The sequence below is a fragment of the Elephas maximus genome, chromosome 4 (genome assembly GCF_024166365.1).
Source record: "Elephas maximus indicus isolate mEleMax1 chromosome 4, mEleMax1 primary haplotype, whole genome shotgun sequence".
NCBI lineage: Eukaryota > Metazoa > Chordata > Mammalia > Proboscidea > Elephantidae > Elephas > Elephas maximus.
The window spans coordinates 31,278,188-31,294,169 of NC_064822.1; the positions used below are offsets into that span (position 1 = coordinate 31,278,188).

Genomic DNA, 15,982 nt, shown 5'->3' on the forward strand with positions numbered 1-15,982 from the left:
AGGGTTGTAATTGAAAAGTTTACTTGTACTTTCATTGTTTAGAACTTGGAGTAAATGGTGGTTGGATTTCCAGCTGGCCCACAGACGCCTTTAAATATAATGCCACTGAACTGCTCTATTATTAGTCCTATAGCTGTTCCCCATTGTCTTCATGGAAAAAGTGTCCTGACTTTCCAGCTGGACTTAGAGATGCTGGGAACAGATTCCCTCCCCCTGAAGCTCCAGCCTCTGAGAGAGGTGTTCTCCCCAGTAGTGACTTGGCATTTCCTTTCTCCTCCTCTGCTTCACAAGGAGATATCTTCACTCTCAGGGGGGAAGACGAGTATCCCTTGGCATTACCAAAGCCAGAAGACACCCTAAGAATGAAATCCTATTATAGTGATTGTTCCTACCAAGCAGATATTTAGGAAGCATTTGTAGCTCACGCTCTTCCTGTACTGAACTGTGGCATAGCTTGTATGTTTATATTAAGCTTTGCATGTTTTATAACGGCATCCTGGTTTATATTCTTTGCTCATGAGAGCCACGTCTAACTTTCTTTGTATCCAGCAAAGCACCCAGTCCACAGCTAAGCACATAAAAGCCTAGTAAACTTTTGTTGTTGTCGTTGTCTTTAGGTGCTGTCAAGTTGTTTCTGACTTATAGTGACCGAATGCACAACAGAACACTGCCGTGTAATGTTCCATCCTCACAATTGTTGCTATGTTTGAGCCCATTGTTGCAGCCACTGTGTCAGTCCACCTCATTCCGTGTCTTCCTCTCTTTCACTGACCGCCTACTTTACCAATTGTGATGTCTTTCTCCAGGGACCGGTTCCTCCTGATAACGTGTCCAAAATACATAAGACAAAGTTTTCCTATCCTCCCTTCTAAAGAACATTCTGGCTGTACTTCTTCCAAAACAGATTTGTTTGTTCTTCTGGCAGTCCATGGTATATTCAATATTCTTTGCCAACAGCATATTTCAAAGGCATCAATTCTTCTTTGGTCTTCTTTAGTCATTGTCCAGCTTTGGAATGCATATGAGGTGACCGAAAACACAATGGCTTGGGTTTGGTGCACCTTAGTTCTCAAGGTGACGTCTTTGCTTTTTACACTTTAAAGAGATATTTTGCAGCAGGTTTTCCCAATGCAATACGTCATGCGATTTCTTGACTCTGCTTCCATGGGCGTTGATTGTGGATCCAAATAAAATGAAATCCTTGACAACGTCAATATTTCTCCATCTATCATGATGTTGTTTATTGGTCCAGTTGTGAGGATTTTTGTTTTCTTTATGTTGAGGTGTAATCCATACTGAAGGCTGTGGTCTTTGATCTTCATTAGTAAGTCCTTCAAGTTCTCTTCACTTTGAGCAACCGGGGTTGTGCCATCTGCATATTGCAGGTTGTTAATGAGTCTTCCTCCAACCCTGATGCCTCGTTTTTCTTCACATCGTCCAGCTTCTTGGATCATTTGCTCAGCGTACAGACTGAATAAGTATGGTAAAAGGATACAACCCTGACACACGTCTTTCCTGATTTAAAATACGCCCTTTTTCTATTCAAATGACCGCCTGTTGGTGTATGCACAGGTTCCTTATGAGCACAATAAAGTGTTCTGGAATTCCCATTCTTCACAATGTTATCCATATCCACACAGTCAAATGCCTCTGCAGAGTCAATAAAACACAGGTAAACATCTTTCTGGTATTCTAGGCTTTCAGCCAGGATCCATCTGACATCACCAATGATATTCCTCGTTCCACATCCTCTTCTGAATCCAGCTTGAATTTCTGGCAGTTCTCCATTAATGTACTGCGACAACCATTTTTGAATTTTTGAATGATCTTCAGCAAAATTTTACTTGTGTGTGATATTAATGATATTGTTTGATAATTTCCACATTCTGTTGGATCATCTTTCTTTGGAATAGGCATAAATATGGATCTCTTCCAGTCAGTTGGCCAGATAGCTGTCTTTCAAATTTGTTGGCATAGATGAGTGAGCACTTCCAGCATTGCATCCACTTGCAATGTTGGAAATAAACAGATGCAATGCTGGAAGTAAACATTTATTGATTCATAATTAGAACTAGATGGTAAAGTAATCCAGACAAGAACTGAATCAGTCAGGCACAGTCAGCCATCAAAACAGATAAATAATTTCAACCATTCCTGGTGGGTCTCATTATCATCAATTCTACAGCTCTGATGCAAGTTTAAAAGGATACCCTAAACCTGGTTTGTCTTATTGCCCCTGGATTCCAAAAGAACTGCAACTCTGCCACTTCCCTGAAATGGAATTTCAAGAGAAATTTTGATCATCTAAATGTTCTAATTGGCTCTTTAAGCACAGCTAATTCCATTCTCTGTTCACACTTAGCTCTATCCACTCATCCCCTTTATGATCTTCCTGTTATTACGCTAAAAACATGGTCTCCCTGCTTCTTGAAGACAGGTTCCTTGTCCTAGCCATCTTTGGATGACTGTGGATTTATCTCCCCATTTAGTGGCATTCAGCAGAATGCTTACAGGGGCCCTGGTGGTACAGTGGTTAAGCACTCGGCTATTAATGAAAGGTTGGCAGTTCAAACCCACTAGCTGCTCCATGGGGGAAAGATGTGGCAGTCTGCTTCTGTAAAGATTTACAGCCTTGTAAACCCTGTGGGACAGTTCTATTCTGTCCTATAGGGTTGCTATTAGTCAAAATCTACGCAGTGGCAATGGGTTAGTAGAATGCTTTGCTTAAAGTAGGAACTCGTAAGCACCTACCATGTGCCAGGCACAGAACTAACTAAGCATTTAAATGAGTAATGAGCTGTTCCATCTTATGTGGTAGGTACTATTACTATTCCTGTTTATACATAAGCAAACTGAGGCAGAGTAAGATTCAGTAATTTGCCAAAAGTTCAAACACTAGCAAGTATTAAAAGTGAGACTCAAATCCACGTACTCTGACTCTGGGGTCCACGTTCAGAAACACTGCTCTTTACTGCCTCTCAATAAATGGCTGATCAGAAAAATTGATCGAATCAAAGGTAATAAGAGCAAGTTCTATCAGTAATGAAGGCACCTGACCAACCAGTAAAGGACAGCACTGAGGTAATAACTGTCATGATCCATGGTTTATGACTATTGTCATGATTTACATTCCTTGATCATGGCGTCCTTCTTTCATTTCTCCATTTTGTCAAGTAGAACAAATCCATACTTCCTTCAGAGCAGTGCTTCTTAACAGGAGGCATTTGGCCCCCTGGGGGCATTTGGCAATGTCTGGAGTCATTTTTGATTGTCATGACTTGGGAGGGGGTTGCTACTGGCATCTAATGGGTAGAGGCTGGAGGTGCTGCTAAACATCTACAACGCGCAGAGCCGCTCCCCATGGCAAAGAATTATCCAGCCTAAAATGTCAATAGTGCCGAGGTTGAGAAAACTGCTTTAGAGGGATTCCCAATTTAACTACTCAGGAGATCTCTGATGTGGCTCACTTTCAACTATATATGCAGAAAAGGAAAAATTTAATCATACTTTTTGGATCATCCAGACTCACTGTTCTCTTGTAGGATAAAGCACAGTTTAGAAAAATTTGAAAGGGCTGCCAGTCTCAGTGATCATCTTTAAATGACACAAATCTGAACTTAAACTTTCATTTGCTCAACTCTTATGCCAAAGATCCATCCCACTCCTCAAAGCTACCAACACAATAACATCTAATCCTCCTAAAATGAGAAAGCGATGTGAAATGATTAAGAACAGACACAAGCTACCAGTTAGCATGCAGGTTTCCTCCTGTGCAGTTTTCTTCTCCTTCTTTCCAACTGGTTGAAAGCAAAGGCTTCCGAGTCTCTTAGTCTCCAATGTCTCAGAAATCATGATGAAGTCTCACATGACTTCTCTTTACGCAGATGTAAGTGCCCAGACAGCAAGAATTCACTGCGCCAGTGTGGCGTTTTATGAATATGTTGAATTTAGCGGCTCTAGGTGCAGAAGAGGGGCAGTGGTGGTTCAGTGGTGGAATTCTTGCCTCCCATATGGAAGACCTGAGATCGATTCCCAGCCAATGCACTTAGTATGCAGCCACCACCTGTATATCAGTAGAGGCTTACATGTTGCTATGAAGCTGAACAGGGTTCAGTGGAGCTTCCACACTCAGCTGGACAAGAAAGAAAGGCCTAGCAATGTCCTTCCAAAAATTGACCAGTGAAAACCCTATAGACTTATGGTCAGATCAACAATCAATTATGAGGACGGCACAGGACCGGGCAGCGTTTTAATCTTTTGTGCATGGGGTCGCCATGAGTCAGGAGCCACCACAATGGCAGCGAACAACAACAGGTGCAAAAAAGGAGTGTAGAAGTATGATCTCAGTTCAAGTTTACTGTGTGCTGAAAAATCACATTGAGGGATTCTGGTGTACACATTTGGAAGGAAAGCTGTTAGTCACTTTGCAGTGAGCACCCTTGAATTTTGAGTGCTCTTTCAATAAAGATATTTTACATTATGTGATCCAAACTATAAATAGAAAATAGCAAAACATAAATGTCCTGGAATTTTACAATTCTTAAGGGCTGTTTTATGTGCCATGAATAGAAATAATGATGCTGTTTAATGAAGTAATTTTATAACCTGGGGAAGACAGAGCCTCTTGAGCTAAGCTATCTGTCACACTCCATCTCCCCCAGCAGCCTCTCAGAGTCACTCGGGTCCCTTCTCTCCTTGGAGTCCCCTCCAGTTGAAGGGAAGTCATCTGGACCCAGTCACGTGATCGGTCAAGATTCTTTTCTTTCTAGAGGCTCAGATAGGAGAACTGCTCTCCTTAAAGTCAAAGCGCTTGTGAGCTGCTACTCTACCCCAAATTTCCATGACCATCAAACATTTAGGTGACTCCTGGGGAGGAGAGCCCATCTACATAACATCTGTTCTATTGCATAGGGAGTCCCTGGGTGGTGCAAACAGGTAATGCGCTTGGCAGCGAACTGAAAGGTTGCAGATCCAAGTCCACCCAGAGGCACCTCAGAAGAAAGGCCTGGCAATCTACATCAGAAAAATGAGCCATTGAACACCCTATGGAGCACAGTTCTACTCTCACATACATGGGGTCGCCCTAAGTTAGAACTGACTCGATGGCAACTGACTTTTTACACTTCCTATGCTCTTTCTTCCAGATCTCCCATGTGCAATTTGCCATCTCCTACTAAATGCTTTCTTGAAGCATATTTAAAAAGAAAAGTAATAACAAATTCATTAGATCAAGGCGCATGCCTAAATGCAAGAATCAAGATTAAATTACTTCGTCTTTAACTCTCCATTTCCAAGACAACAGAGCTTTTATAAAATCATCTGCCCTCAAAAAAAAAAAAGCTACCATTGGAGGTTTCCTGAGGAAGGATGAGAAAGAGATTTTTCTCTCTGTGAATTGTAACGCCATGCGGTTCTTCTGTCTATTCCATAGAAGCGCTCTTCTGAACGGCACAGGAATCCAGCCGTGCCCGAAATAAAGCACAGCTACAGATTTCTCAGTCTCCTGCCTGTGCTTTTGTAGTTTCACATCTTGAAATTTCACTTGAGAGTCTCATATAAAAAGCACTCCCAGATTGATTTGCTTTTTAATATTATGAAATGGCAACAGAAATTGGTTTGGCAGTTTATGGGGCTCTGTACTCATGAAGTTAGACTTTTAGGGGTTGAAGGCTCTTTAAAAATACTTAGATTAAATATTTCTAGGATAACGTCATGACATAGGCTAGATGATGGACTATAATTTGTGCTTCAGTAATTGTTCCTGTTTTTTTTTTTATTTTCTTTGACATAGTACTCACGTTCATTTTGAAAATCAAATCTACCAAAAACGTTCTCTTCTTTCTTTACCTATTTCTGCATAACTGTGCTAAGAGACCAGGTAGGGCAGTTGTATTTTAAATGGTATACATATATTTAGCAGAATAATTATGCAAATTCTACTGCAGTGATGATTGTAAATATCCTTTGAGAACAATTACTTAGCATCTAGTCCTGAAACCATTTTTGAAGAATTCTGGTTGAAACACTCAGAATTCACTCTTGAATGTACTCCCCTGCGGGGTGAAGATAGGACACATAGTTCTCACTCATTAGACAGAATACTACCCACTGGTAAAAAGTTCATTCTTTAATGGACCTGGGCATTCAATGCCACTTGCTGGCTTTGTAACCCTGGGCAAGTTTCTTGGCCTATCTGTAGTTTCCACATCTGTAAAATGGAGATAATGATCGTACGTAGCTCACAGGGTTGTTGTCATGAGGGTTACATCACATCATAGGTGGAAACTACCTAACCCAGTGCTTAGACCATGAAAGGCTCTCAGTAAATGATAGCTGCCTTCTTACTATTATCATCCAGCAATAGCACATTTCAGCCTGGTCACCAGGCTCTCCAAAAGAGGTCCGCATCAGACTCCGTTGGAGAGGAAGCACTAGCCGCCCATTTCTCACATCTGTCCATGATCTTACCTGTCTAGGTAACAGCGGAGAGGGCGGTGGGAGTGCTGGTGACAAAAGTCCCAGACGCACCTTCTTTTTACTGGTGGAGTGGATCGTTGTACAATCTTTGCCATGTGTCTTGGTTGAGTAAAGTGGGGGTGTTTAGGTCCCTCAGTAATAACAACTCTAAATGATTTCCCTGTAGAGACAGGTGTGTGTCTGTCTGTCTGTCTACAGGAGAAGGCTATTTTGCCAGCCCACACACACACAAGTGCTCCAGTTCCACCCTCCGGAGATAAGATGGCTAACAGGTGAAGAGTGACCTGAGCAATGTGTGCAATAAAATTCTTCTATTCTTTCACATTTTGTGGAATGATAAATGCAGTATTTTAAAATTATAATTCTAAAAATAAATTAATGTCAGACTATGGTAGTTATGATAACAATGGTCTATTTTGGTGAACATGAATCTTTTTCAATCAATTTAAAGTTTTTTAGTTATTCCAGAAATAGAAGATCATTTGGATTCTTATGAAAGGGTTTCTTCTAACTTGTATCACAGAAATCCATGGAATTTTCTGAGGGTTTGGTAAAATGGAAATATCTGGGGTTGTGGAATTCTTTTTAAAGAGGAAGCCGAGGCTGTAAAAGAACACCGATACTACTTAAAGCTAAAATTCTTCAAGATTCTGGTCAGGGAGCAATACAGAGACAACTTCACATGTTAGCAGAGGGTTCCTCTGTTCTGTTTTCTCATAATGAAATCCCTTTGAAAACCGGGTTCAAATGATATTCAGTAAGTTATGTACACGTGGTAACTGTGTGCATGACATTATGCTAGATGTCAGCAAGAATTCAGAGACGCGATCACTGTCTAAAATTTGCCTGAAACCTGGTTGTTATCTGCTGTGAAGTTGGCCCCCGACTCATGGCAACCTAACGCACGACAGGGTCTAGTTGTTGTAATCCATAGGGTTTTCACTGGTTGATTTTTGGAAGTAGGTCACCAGGCCTTTCTTCCTGGTCCATCTTAGTTTGGAAGCTCCACTGAAACCTGTTCAGCATCATAGCAACACAGAAGCCTCTACTGACAGATGAGTGGTGGTTGAGCATTAGGGGCATTGGCCAGGAATCAAACTCAGGTCTCCCTCATAAAAGGTGGGAATTCCACCACTGAACCACCACTGCCCAGAACCTAGCAGGGTGGGAACATGACAACAGCTTAATATAATATAAAGTGGAATCAAGGTCTCGATTCTCTTCCACCCACACAGTGGGTCAGTGTGGGAGTGAGGGGATGCTGGGATGGTAGGGAAGCTGGGCTCTGGCCCTCAACGTAACATCCTGGAAATGCATAGTTTTAAATGTTTCCTAGACTAAATTCTCACAGCTCAAAGTTCCGTGCTGCCAGTGACACGCATTTCCCCACCAGCTCCTCACATCCTCTCTGCAGAGCACACAGCATAAGCTTCCCAGCCTTAACATTACGACTGCTGTGCCTTTCAAGGCAGGTCCTGTAGGCTCATCTGTGGATTGGGACATTGGTCTGTTCCAACAAGCTTGCAATGTTCTTACCACACCCCTCCACTACTTGTTGTTTTCATGAGCGGCCCTTGCTTTGGTTCTTCGAATTTTGCTTCCTAACTTTGGAGGGAGTCCCTGGTTGGCAAAAATAGTTAAATGCTGGACTACTAGCTGAAAGGTTGGTGGTTCAAATCCACCCAGAGGTGCCTTAGAAGACGGGCCTGGCAATCTACTTCCAAAAGGGCACAGTCTCGACAACCCTACAGAGCAGCTCTACTCTGCATACATGGGGTCACCAGGAGCTGGGATCAACTCGACAATAACCAAAGACAACAATGAATATGAAAAAAAGAGAATGAACTATTTTCTAAGTTTTGATTTTTCTTAGTCCTACATAATCATACTAGTCACCATTGCTGGTTTTCTAACTGTGTGAGAGAGTTAGAATTTGTGGTTGAATTAATGACTCCCATTCCTCACTGGAATCTCTCTGCTGTGATTTTCCCTTTATTGATAGATAAGGAGGCATAGCCCTTTCATTATAAAATTCCGCTCCAGGTGACAGGAATTTCTTATTTGTGTGTGAAAAGTAAGGTCGATAATTCACAGTCCATTCACAATTCTGATCTTCTTTTTATAAGGTTATATAACAGTAAGTGATAATACCTTTATTACTGAGTAAGAGAGAATGGCGGTTATAAGGCTCTGTCTAATATCTAGACTTCCCACATCCCTTCTGAATTCATATATGACAACAGGTAAAATGCTAACCCTTTTTTGGACTCAATTTCCTTGACTAGATTTTTATGATTATAATTTTTATGCTGATTTTCTTCAGCCAATTCAGGCTAGAAAAATCTCTTTTATTGAAATTGGTTTTTCTATTACTATGTGAACTTTGGGGGGGTTTCAAGATGTAGTCAGAAGGTTCTAGGCTGGTAAATTATAAAATATATCTACATATTAGAAAAGAAATTTAAATACCCAGAGTGTCTCACTTACTAGAAAATTTTTGCTGACCTTAGCACCACTCTCAAATGAGAATTAAATCTAAACCATTCTACTTTCATGCAAAGTCATGTTTATCATTCTAAAAGACAGACAATGACACATTCTTTCCATTTCCCAGAACCAAATGAGACAACAGAACTGCATTCCACAAGGAGAAACACAAATGGCCATTTCACACAGTTAAAACTTGAACCACTCCTTATCTTCAGTGGCAGATCAATTATTAGGATCTTTTGATCATTTGTCTGGATGGTTTCTGTTAAGCACAATTTTCTTTCAAATTATCCAAATCTACAAATGATAAAAAACCAAATCAAACCATGTGCCATTGAGTCCCCACGTGTGCCAAAGTAGAACTGTGCTCTCTAGGGTTTTCAATGGCTGATTTTTCAGAAGTAGATCTCCAGGCCTTTCTTCTGAGGGGCCTCTGGGTGGACTCAAACCACCAACCTTTCAGTTAGTAGTTAAGTGTGTTAATTGTTTGTTCCACCCAGGGAGGCTGTTAAGCCCATGCTTAGGAGGCCCACATGACTACTCAGTATAACATGTTCACCAAATAGTTGACCACTCCTATTACATGCCTACTGACTACTTCCGTAACCCCAACGATTTAGAAACTCTTTGCGGACAGGGAGGACCTTTGGCTCCTCTCTGCAACCCCTGCAGGGAGCTCTGCCTCAGGCTGGTGCTCCACCCACATTTGTTGTCTGAGTTGAGTAGAACAGCCCAGACACAGGCCCTGAGCAGACATGATTCTTGTGCACTGTCACCACACCTTACCTGGTCTCTCTGTCTTTGGGTATCGTAGCGGTGCTATAAGCAAAAACTTGCTTCTCAACTAGCGGAGGGCCGAGGTCCACCATGCCAGATAATCCTGGGGTGTTTCGTGGCTTCTCAATATACACCAAGGTGCCTGGCTCCTTCTTAAAGGACTGGCGGCTTGGGGAGGCCCGCTCTGGTTGCAGGGTGTGAGGGGGCCCATGGGCATTATGATGTGGGTGCATTTCTATCATCCTCAGGTCGCTGACTCGGTGAGGAGAGGCGGGCGGTGTTTTGGAGCCCAGAGTAGGCAAATGGCTCTCCGGATATTTCCTTGATTTCTGTCTGTACAGTGACTGCTCCATATGCATCTCTGCTTGCAAAGTGGGGTTACAATAAGCACTGGCTGACCGGATTGCTGTGCGGTGATATGCAATGATGTGGTCGGGGACATCCAGAGGATGCCCACTGTGGGAAGAGGCAATGCTCATTCGTCCCTCGTGATAAAGGTAAGGGTCGCCATAGAAACCTTCACTTCTGTACATTGAAATGTTTTTGCCGCTCAGGTCTTCATCCGGCTTTACATCTCTTCTTTCTAAAATGGCGCTTGGGCTTGGTGAGATGGATCTGGAGACAGGCAGGCTGGAGAGTCTGTCCCTGGGGATGGTGGCATTGCCAGGAACGGCCACTGCGCGGGTGCCTCCATAAGGGATTCTGGATGGGGAGGGAGGCATGGAATGGGGCACAGGTGTGGACGGTGGAGAGTTTGGAATTGCATGGGGTGGAAGAGCGGTGGATCCAGGTCGAGAAGCACCAGAGCCATCTCCTCTTGCATAAACAATTTCTCTCTGCATCTGAAAACAGAGCAAGAAATCAGAAAGCCTACTTTGATAGCCATGTTTTTAGAGAGTTTCAATGTGGCAGTGTGCTTTCATGATGTGGTAGGCTGAATACATCCCCCTCCCCAAAGATGTTTACGTCCTAATCCCTGGGGCCTGTGAAAATGTTACCTTACATGACAAAAGGAACTGTATAATTAAGTTAAGGGTCTTGAGATGGGGAGGTCATCTTGAATTACCTGGTGGGTCCAGTGTAACCACAAGCGTCCTATAAGTGAAAGAGGGAGGCAGAAGGGTCAGAGGCAGGGAAGGAGATGTACGATGGAAGCAGAGTCAGAGAGAGCATGAGAGACAGATTGGAAGACAGACTGGCTTTGAAGATGGCAGAAGGGGCCATAAACCAAGGGATGCAGGTGGCCTTTAGAAGCTGGAAAGATTCTTTCAAGAGCCTCCAGAGAGAGCACAGCCCTGCTGATGCCTTGGTTTTAGTCCAGTGAGACCTGTGTTGGACTTCTGTCCTCTAGAACCGTAAGCCAGTAAATCTGTTTCATTTTAAGCCACTAAGTTTGTGGTTATTTGTTATAGCAGTCATAGGACACTAATACACCTGATGTAGAGCTCAACATTGTGGGGTTGGAGGACAAAACAGTGCAGTGGTACGAGTTTTGAAATCATTGCTTCTACGTGATACTTAAGAAATGTGGCTCTAATGTATCATAAGGGCTAAAATTATGTTTTTTAAAGCTGGTCCTGGATACAAATTCTAGTGTTAGCCCTGGAAAATATTACTAAGCATCTTCCCATACTGATATAACCTAGACACCTGACCAGAGGGAGATAGGAGATACCTGGGGGAAAACTCAGGAAAGTTTTGTTCATTCATCAACACTTTGAGTTTACTAGAAACCAGCACTGAGAGGTCAGGAGGAAATAATGTTCCAGGAGACTGTGCAGTTGGAGGCAAAACTTACAGTGGGAGGGCAAAGGAGAGAAGAAGAAAGGGAATCTTTAGGCTTGGTCAGGAGAACAAATTCTAAGAGCATGCTCTCTGGGGCTGCCATTTGATACCAAAAAGCTTGTTGGAGTAGGTCATTGTGAGCCTGATACTTCATGCCCGAGCAGCTGACTTTGGGCTGTGTCATTACCATGAGGTAAGGAAAAATGGGGACCCTCACAGGGTCTTCCATTATCTCTTATTTAGGAGAGACAATGATTGGAGAATCGAATTAATGGGGAAAGAGGAAACAAATTTGCTGTCACAACCACTGTGTCGAGCAAAGGGCAGAATAAAAAGTACAAATTAAGCCAGGCTGTGAATATTTGATATGTTTTGCTTTGGTCAAAGCTCAAGAGGGAAATGCCCACTGAGATTCTTCAAATAGCCACAGGGGAAAAGGTCAGCCTTGGCATCTTCTCAACTCACTCTTCAAGTTCTCTTGAAGGAGCCTACATTCCCCATCTTGACTTCCTTGGGAGCAGTGACAACAAGAAGGGTGTTAATGGGTGTGTGGAGGGGTGAGGTATGGGCATGAGGAGACAGGAGGAGAGCTCAAATGGCCAAGAGACCCATAGTGTGGATGGTAAGGGGAAGAGAGAAAAACAAAACAAAACAAAACAAAAAAACAGAGGCAACAAGAGAAGGTTGAAAATAAAACAAGAGCCCAAATGCCCAAATACTGTTTTCTTATCACATAAACTCATTCATTTGTTAATGAATTTGATATTTATTGAGCACTTGCTAAGAGCCAGTCATCATCCTAGGATACAGCTCTGAACAAGTACAGCAAGTCCCTGCCCTTGAGCAGGTATATTCTTGCACTAATCTCGTAGATAGATGCCCCTTTGCCAGAACGCAGAGGAAGAGCCAGCAGGCCTCCCACGACTTCCTTATCTTGTCCCTGGAAGGATTTAACAGTGCAGAATGCCTAATTCTGCCTGACGCTAGAGTTTTATATATTATGGTGGATTTCGTAATGGAAACCACCAATGAAATGTTGAGTTGATGCCCACTCATAGCGACTGTATAGGACAGAGTAGAACGGCATCATAGGGCTTCCAAGGAGTGATTGGTGGATTCAAACTGCTGACCTTTTGGTTAGCAGCCCCACCTCTTAACCACTGCACCACTAGGGCTCCAGTGAAATGTACAAGCAAGGTGTAAATACATAGAACCAAAATGGAACATTTTGAGGGTATATTACCTGAACACCATTGATTTGGGCCCTCACCCCTTAGGAAACAGCCTGTTTCTGGACCCCAGAGTATGTAGGCTCATCGCTCACTACAACAATTTTATTTCCCACTACCCACACCAACAAGGGCCATGGTTGTTCAGTGATAGAACTCTAGCTTCCAGGCAGAAGACCCAGGTTTGATAGCCAGCCAATACACCTCATGTGCAGCCGCACCCAACTGTCCATGGAGACTTGTGTGTTGCTAAGATACTGAATAGGTTTCAGTGGAGGTTCCAAACTAAAATGGTCTAGGAAGAAAGGCCTGGAGATCTGCTTCAGAAAAATCTGCTAATAAAAACCCTATGGATCACAATGGTCTGATCCGCAAGCAATCATGGGGATAGGGCAGGCCCCAGGAAGTGGTGTGTTCCATTGTATATGGGGTTGACATGAGTCAGAGGCCAACTCAACGGCAGATAACAGAAACAGCAATAACACCCGCCCCAATACACACTTTCTCATCCGATAGGCTAGTATGTTCTTCATTCTCTAAACCTAACTTGTGATATTCTCTAGCTGTCCTCCCTCCATTTCCCGGCCCTTATGGATCCATTCCTAGGTCTATCCTCAAGGTCCAGCTCCAGGCGCACGTGCTCCACACAGTCCTACTCTGATGCTCCATTCCACACGGTCTCTCCGCTCACTTGACACCCTCATGACTCAGATGCTCACTACCTTAGACCAGACGTGCCAGTCTCAAGGTCACTAAGTGATAATATACCTGATGAAAGGCTTTGCAGCTCATTACAGAATGGCTAGAGCACATGACAGACGTTTTGCAGCAAATCAACACTGATCCTGTATAACTAACTCTCCCACTTTGTCTTCTACAAAGCAGGGGTCAATAAAGAGAAAGGTCTGGCTCAGAATTGCTGGCCTGACAGAGAATGGAGAAACCCTGAGAGTATGGCCCCTGGACACCCTTTCAGCTCAGTAATGAAGTTACTCCTGAGGTTCACCCTACAGCCCAAGATTGGATGCGCCCATAAAACAAACGTGACTAAAGGAATACACCAGCTAAGGGGCAAGGACTAGAAGGCAGGAGAGAACAGGAAAGCTGGTAACAGGGAATCCAGGGTTGAGAAGAAAGAGTGTTGACAAGTCGTGGGGTTGTTAACCAATGTCATAAAACAGTATGTATACTAACTGTTTAAGGAGAAACTAGTTTGTTCTGTAAACCTTCATCTAAAGTATAATTAAAAAAAAAAAAGAAAGGTCTGGCTCAGTAGAGAGCAAAGCAGGGTTTCACAGGTCATAATATACAAAAAGGACCAGCTCTGGCATCAGAGAATACCTGGTTAAATTTCCCACTCAATCAGTCTACCCAACATAACAATCGATCGAAAGGACAGAAGCTACAGAGAAATTCATCACATCAAGTCAAAGAGCCACTGTGGGCAAAGCATCAGCACAGAGCCCAAGGTGCATCAGGTGTGATGAGTGGTGGTCCTATAAATTAAACAAACAAGACAAATGTTTGAAATATCTAGAACCCACTTAGGATGAAGAGATAGTCCTAATGGGTTTAGTCACGGCTTCCTGTTCTCTTTTTCCTCTTTATCTGGCTTCAGATTACATCCTGATTTGGGAGAATCCTGACCCCAATCAACACACAGCAGAAACCTTCCTCTTCCTGGCGAAAGAGCAAAAAGGGACATAAAGACTCTAGGGAATACAGAACTGAATAGAAAGATAAAGAACACTAATGGAAGGAAAAATGTAAAATTGATTTTAATTGATGAAAAATTGAGTAAATCTTGTTTTAAGGTATCTGCATATGTTCTCAAAATATGTTTGATGATAAGAAATGGTAAGGAGGTAGATTATATAACTAACTTTTAAAATAAAACCTGTAAAAATCTCGCTAGGCATCCTGGTCGTATGTGGAGATGAGAACAGAGAGGAATGTAACAATTACGAATGATTCTGATACTTCATGTATTCATATGGGGACTATGTGGGTGATAGTAAAAACATTTAATACTCTAGTAGGGCATGGGCATCATGTTTGGTGAAGCAGAGGGTCAGTGAAGATGTGGGAAACCCTCAATGAGATGAACAGCTGTAACAATGGACTCGAGCATACCAAAGATCATCATGAAGATGGCACAGGGCTGGGCAGCACTTCATCCATTTATTCATAACGTTTCCATGAGTCCGAGTTCATGGCAATTAACAACAAAAACAACACAGCAAGGGTACCAACCAACCAGAATGGGACACCAGCCAATGAGAATGAATGCCAGCCATAACAAATCCGCCTCGTGTACCTGGTGGCAATGCTGTGTATCAGCTTTAGCCTTACCCACTTCAAAGTAATCTTGCCATCATCCCAAGTGATCCACAGTGGAGCTGAATATAAGCATTCAGTTATGAAAGATCAGGTAATCTGAGGTTGAATGTCTCCATTAATACGGGTGACTTAGAGGTTGGAAGCCTTTGGCAGAATTCTTATGTTGGTTCGCCAAGCTATGGCTGTCTTTTCAAGACTGGGTTTTTAAAGAACCCTGATAATTTCATCCTTGGCTCTAAGCAGAGCCAAAGAAGAGAATGGCAGTATGCTACCATAACATGGTGGGAAAATATTTTTAAACATACAACTAGAATCAACCTTTAAACAGTAGCTTGGATGCACACACTAAAGTATATGCGTCAACGAGATGGCAATTCACCCATCAGGTGTGGTGGAAGGTGCAGAAAGACGAGAAGAATCTTTTTCAAGTCTTCATTGTGAACTCCTGAGAAGATTGCTTGCTATTTAAAAAAAAAAAGTGGACTTTATATACTCCAGCAGATACTTGTTGCCTGATTGACTGAACCAGGTAGATGATTAAAATTCTACAATTCATGATAAAAGAAGCCCTCGGCCTTTTGTGCTAGTGTTCCTTCCATGGAGATGCCTTTCTAGAATCAGGCATCTACAGACTGTTGTTTTGTGTTCTGAGCCCTTATTTGGCATATGATTAATGGCATTAAATACATACTTGTTTTTTTCTGTACTAGCACATACTCAAAGTCAGACATTCTAGGAAAAAAAAAATTACACTGAACTTAAAAGCGAAAATAAACAAGCAACACACACACAGTTGCTCTTCACCTTGAAATACTGACGCTCTTTATTCTTCCACAATTCTCTGAAGCCACTAATCTTCTCTATCATCTCATTTCACTAAGAGC

General features: G+C 42.5%; 1 protein-coding gene across 12 annotated transcripts in view; it reads right to left on the reverse strand.

The window, feature by feature from the left end:
- Positions 1-15,982, reverse strand: part of KIAA1217 (KIAA1217 ortholog) — a 584,613-nt gene that overhangs the window by 82,575 nt on the left and 486,056 nt on the right. For all 12 annotated transcript variants that reach the window (XM_049881825.1, XM_049881824.1, XM_049881823.1 and 9 more), the window contains one exon: positions 9,754-10,586. In XM_049881825.1, coding sequence (XP_049737782.1) covers positions 9,754-10,586 — 833 coding nt within the window. The remainder of the gene's footprint in view (positions 1-9,753; positions 10,587-15,982) is intronic.